Below are 4,080 nucleotides of genomic sequence, written 5' to 3'. Positions count from 1 at the left end.
GCAAGTATATTTCTTTACCTAATTCTTAAATATGAGTGGTAATACGTCAAAATTATTTTTATCTATGATATAAAACTTATTCCTCTCTACATTGTATTTCATAGGTATATTGATGTAACCAAGTCTTAGAATAACCATGATAACACCATAACTCTTCACTATTATAAAGTAGATCTGTTCAATGTTGTTGTAGATCAAAAGCTGTTTGAGTTAGAAGAACGATTCAGATCTTAAGCGACATAGCTTCTATCACTTTGTGCATCATTGGATCCAAGACTCGACACCTTTGATTCGTCAAAAATATGTACTCTAGTGAAAAAATACTATCCTATCGATTTTTTAAATCAAGAAAGAGCTAAGTTGGAGTGCCAACTACCACATTTTCAATTTGATGTACCCAACCATCCTGACCTGAGTAGATTGCCATCACTTGCTGATCTGACAAATGAACTAGTTAAATTGGAAAAAGATTCTACTTATCCAATGGTCAACAAGTTATTAAGGTTAGTCATAACTCTTCGAGTGTCAATTGCGACCAACAAGAGAGCATTTTCAGTTATGAAACTAGTGAAGATGCGTCCGTGAAATAAAATAGGTGATGATTTTCTGCGATGCGAAGTTATATATGATAGTTTATATTGAAAATAAATTGAGAGCGAAGATTAGCTCTGCTAATACTATTAAATCTTATGATGTAGTCGGTTCTCGTATAGCTAAATTCAAGTTAATAAAAAATATAATTCTTTTGTATTGTAAGCATATGCTACCTTGTTTTGTTATTCTATGATTCTTCGGCTGAGCTACAAGCCCAAAACTGTTCAGCTCTACAGCAAGAAATGCGAGCCGCATGCGTAGGTTCAGTCATAGAAAAATGATGCACGCTTAAGAACAACGTCAGAAGCGATAGATTAGTCCCCAATTCACCTCTCATGCAGCAGAAAGTTCTTCTCGATCGACTCCACTTGGAAATAAATCCAAAGCAGGGCTCATATCATACAAACTACGCATACATCAGAGCACAGTGGCTGGGGGGAAGAAAAGAACCCCCACACACAAGTGGACAAGCAGACTAGTGTAGGAAGCAAAACTTCTGTCCGTGTCTGGCACCAACATTACTGTGACGACAACGAAGCTCGTCCAGACAGCCCAACACAAACGGACAAAAAGACAAGAGAATTGGTGAACAGAATTGAACCTGAAGCTGAAATTGAGGCAGAATCATCACCGTTTTATTATATTATGAACAAATGTACACACAGCGAGAGATGATAAACCAAACCAGCAACACCTCAGCAGCAGCAACTGGGTGGCAATGGCGAGTAGTGGTAACCAAGATCTCAAACACTCTACTGTGAGTGACTGTCTGAGTGACTGACGGACAACAACTGGAGCTGCTAATGGAGCATATCCCTGTCTGATCCAAAGAAAAAGAAACACTAAACTAGTAAGCACCAGCTGAACTCAGGTAGAAGCAAGCACCAACACAAAAGCTACGAGCTGGGTCCCACACACACTCTCTCTCTAGTCTGCCACTATGACCACTAAAATATACTTACACTAGTGTGAACGGAGCTAAAAATGAAAAAGAAACCAACCACCAACAGTAACTGTTGTGTAGGGGACGGGAAGACTCCGGGGACCTCCTCTACGCCTAAGGCTCCCTCTGGTGACTTCTTCCCTCCATGGCTCGCTCTTGTCTCCTCTCTTCCTCGCGCTCCTCTCCAAGAAACGTGGAGGCGGGGAACGGGACGGAAGCTCGATCAGGCCTGAGCCTCAAGCTCCTTGGCCGTGATGAAGGTGCCGTGGAACCCGAACGGCACGCGGGACGGCAGCTGGATCGTGGCCTCCAGGCGCATGTCGGCGGCATTGACCACAAGGAGCTCAGACGTGCCGGTGCGCTCGTCGTGCACGAAGGTGAGCACGTACCCGTCGTCCTCGCCACGGGGGTGCGCGGCCGCGGGGTCCATGGGCACGAAGCACGGCTCGCCACCGAACCGGCCCTCGCCGTACTCGAACTTGGTGAGCTCGCCCGTGGCGAGGTCCACCTTGGCGAAGCCGGACACCTTGGGCCACGGCTCGGCGATGGCCAGGTAAGCGTACCGCGTCTTGCGGCCCAGGAGGTTGCGGTTCACCATGCCCACCTCCAGGTTCACCTGCTGCGACGGCGGCAGGATGGCGCGCCGCGTCGACTGGCCCGTGCGAGTGTCGAGGCGGATCTCCGTGAGCACGCTCTCGAGGCGCTCGTCGGACTCGTTGAAGATGGAGTCGGCCGGGGTCATGCAGGAGCCGACCACCACCACCTCGCCGGTCTCCTCATCCTCCCACGCGTTCCAGAGGTGGAAGCAGAAGCAGTCCGGCACGTCCACCCACACCATCTCCGACGCGTCCGCCACGTGCTTGGGCAGCACGCCGAAGCGCGACGTCTTCTCCTTGTCGAGCACGACGGGCGAGCCGCCACGCAGCATCTCCTGGAGCTTGAACACCACCTGGTGGTCGGGCACTACCACATAATTCTCCGTGATGGCGAAGTCGTGGATCATGGTCGGCTGATCGAGCGGGATCTCGACGTCGTCCGACTTGGTCCCGTCGGGCCTGAAGTAAAAGTACTTGAGGTACGGCTTCTTGATCACGTCGTAGCTGAGCTCGTGGAGCTCACCGGTGACCGGGTCGAGCTTGGGGTGCGCGATCATGGCGCAACCGAGCTGCCCGTCGAAGTCGTATCGGCCGACGGTCTCGAGGTCGCCGTCGGCGGTGACGCGCACGTGGTACGGGAGATCGTCCTCGGACATGGCGAGGAGGTGGCCGTTGAAGTACACGAGACCAGCGTTGGCGACGCCGGTGCCGTCCGATGGGTCGACAAGGCCGCAGGCGGTGCGCGCGTAGAACAGAGCAAGTCGCGCGATCCCGGAGTGGCCGTGCAGCTCGCCAATGGCCTTGGGAAAGACCGGGCGGCCGATCGCCCGCTCCTGCCTGAGCCGCGCTGTCTCCGTGAACCTGCAAGCGTACGACTCGGCGACGCCGTTGCGTATCCGCAGCGCGTGCACCATGCCGTCGCCGTCGAAGAGGTGGTGCCCGGCGACGGGGTCAAAGCACGGGTTGGCGCCGTTGCGCGCGTACACGCCGTTGATGAAGGGCGGGATGCGCCCGGAGACAGGGAGCTCGTGAACCGGCGGCCTCTCCCCGACGGGCGCGAAGTTGCCGGCGATCTGCACGGCCGGGTCGGCTGTCTTGGGCAGCCCGTGCGGGCGCTCGAGGACGTTGGCCACGAACCCCTCCTCGAAGGCGTCGAGCGCCATCGCCGCCGCTCGCTGGAAGAAGTTGAGCCTCTTCTCCGCCTTCCGCGGCGAGGCCGGCATAGTCGCGGGCGTCGCGACGCCAATGGCGGGCTTAGTGGACAGCGACAGCGGCGCCGCGTCGAACGGCGCGTCGGCGGGCGCGTGCGGCACCGAGCTGACCGCCCGGGCCGAGAACCTCACCGAATTGGGGGCTCTCGCTCTCGACCGGGCCGACGGGTGCCGGTGTATGGAAGCAGAGCTGGGCGGGGCGAGACCTTGCATCGCGCTGCTGAACTGACGAGAATCGCGTGGGCTTTGGCGGAATCGAGTGGGTTTTGTGCGTGCGCGGGGGCTGGAGCGAGCTAGTGTGAGCCCGTTGGTCTTGGTCCGGATGGGGTGGGAGCAGGCGGGTGCGCTGTTTATATAGAGATGCGGGGCGAGCAGAGCAGGGGTGGGTGCGAAACAAACGGTGGGTGGGAGAAACGGAACGAATCGAATCGGATCGAATGGGAAGGTGCAGTCTGAAGTGGTAGCGATGGGGGAGCGTGTGCGGATGGGTCGTGTAGGGTTTAAAAAAAGGAACTATGTAGGAAGAAAACAGGTATCTAAATTTAACCGGACGAAAATTTAAATTTAACTTACGTGGTTTAAATCTATTATATCTAGTTTGATGCACATATTTCACACATAGTAATGCGGGAGCGCGTGTTACCAATAATTTAAGTCTATTGTATATACTTAGTTCGATATACATGCTTCGCAGGTAGTAACGTGGAAGCACGTGCTGCAAACGAACGGCAGCACC

At 53.9% G+C, this 4,080-nt stretch overlaps 1 protein-coding gene across 1 annotated transcript; it reads right to left on the bottom strand.

The window, feature by feature from the left end:
- Window positions 1-1,437: 1,437 nt before the first annotated feature.
- Window positions 1,438-3,656, bottom strand: LOC133912946 (9-cis-epoxycarotenoid dioxygenase 1, chloroplastic). Its single transcript, XM_062355936.1, has one exon. The coding sequence runs from the start codon at window positions 3,555-3,557 to the stop codon at window positions 1,761-1,763; it is 1,797 nt and encodes a 598-aa protein (XP_062211920.1). The 5' UTR covers window positions 3,558-3,656; the 3' UTR covers window positions 1,438-1,760.
- Between the last annotated feature and the right edge of the window lie 424 nt (window positions 3,657-4,080).

Source organism: Phragmites australis, chromosome 3 (assembly GCF_958298935.1).
Source record: "Phragmites australis chromosome 3, lpPhrAust1.1, whole genome shotgun sequence".
In the NCBI taxonomy this organism is placed as follows: Eukaryota; Viridiplantae; Streptophyta; class Magnoliopsida; order Poales; family Poaceae; genus Phragmites; species Phragmites australis.
The sequence above is the reverse complement of the archived record's forward strand: the minus strand, read 5'-3'. Positions and strand labels throughout refer to the sequence as shown.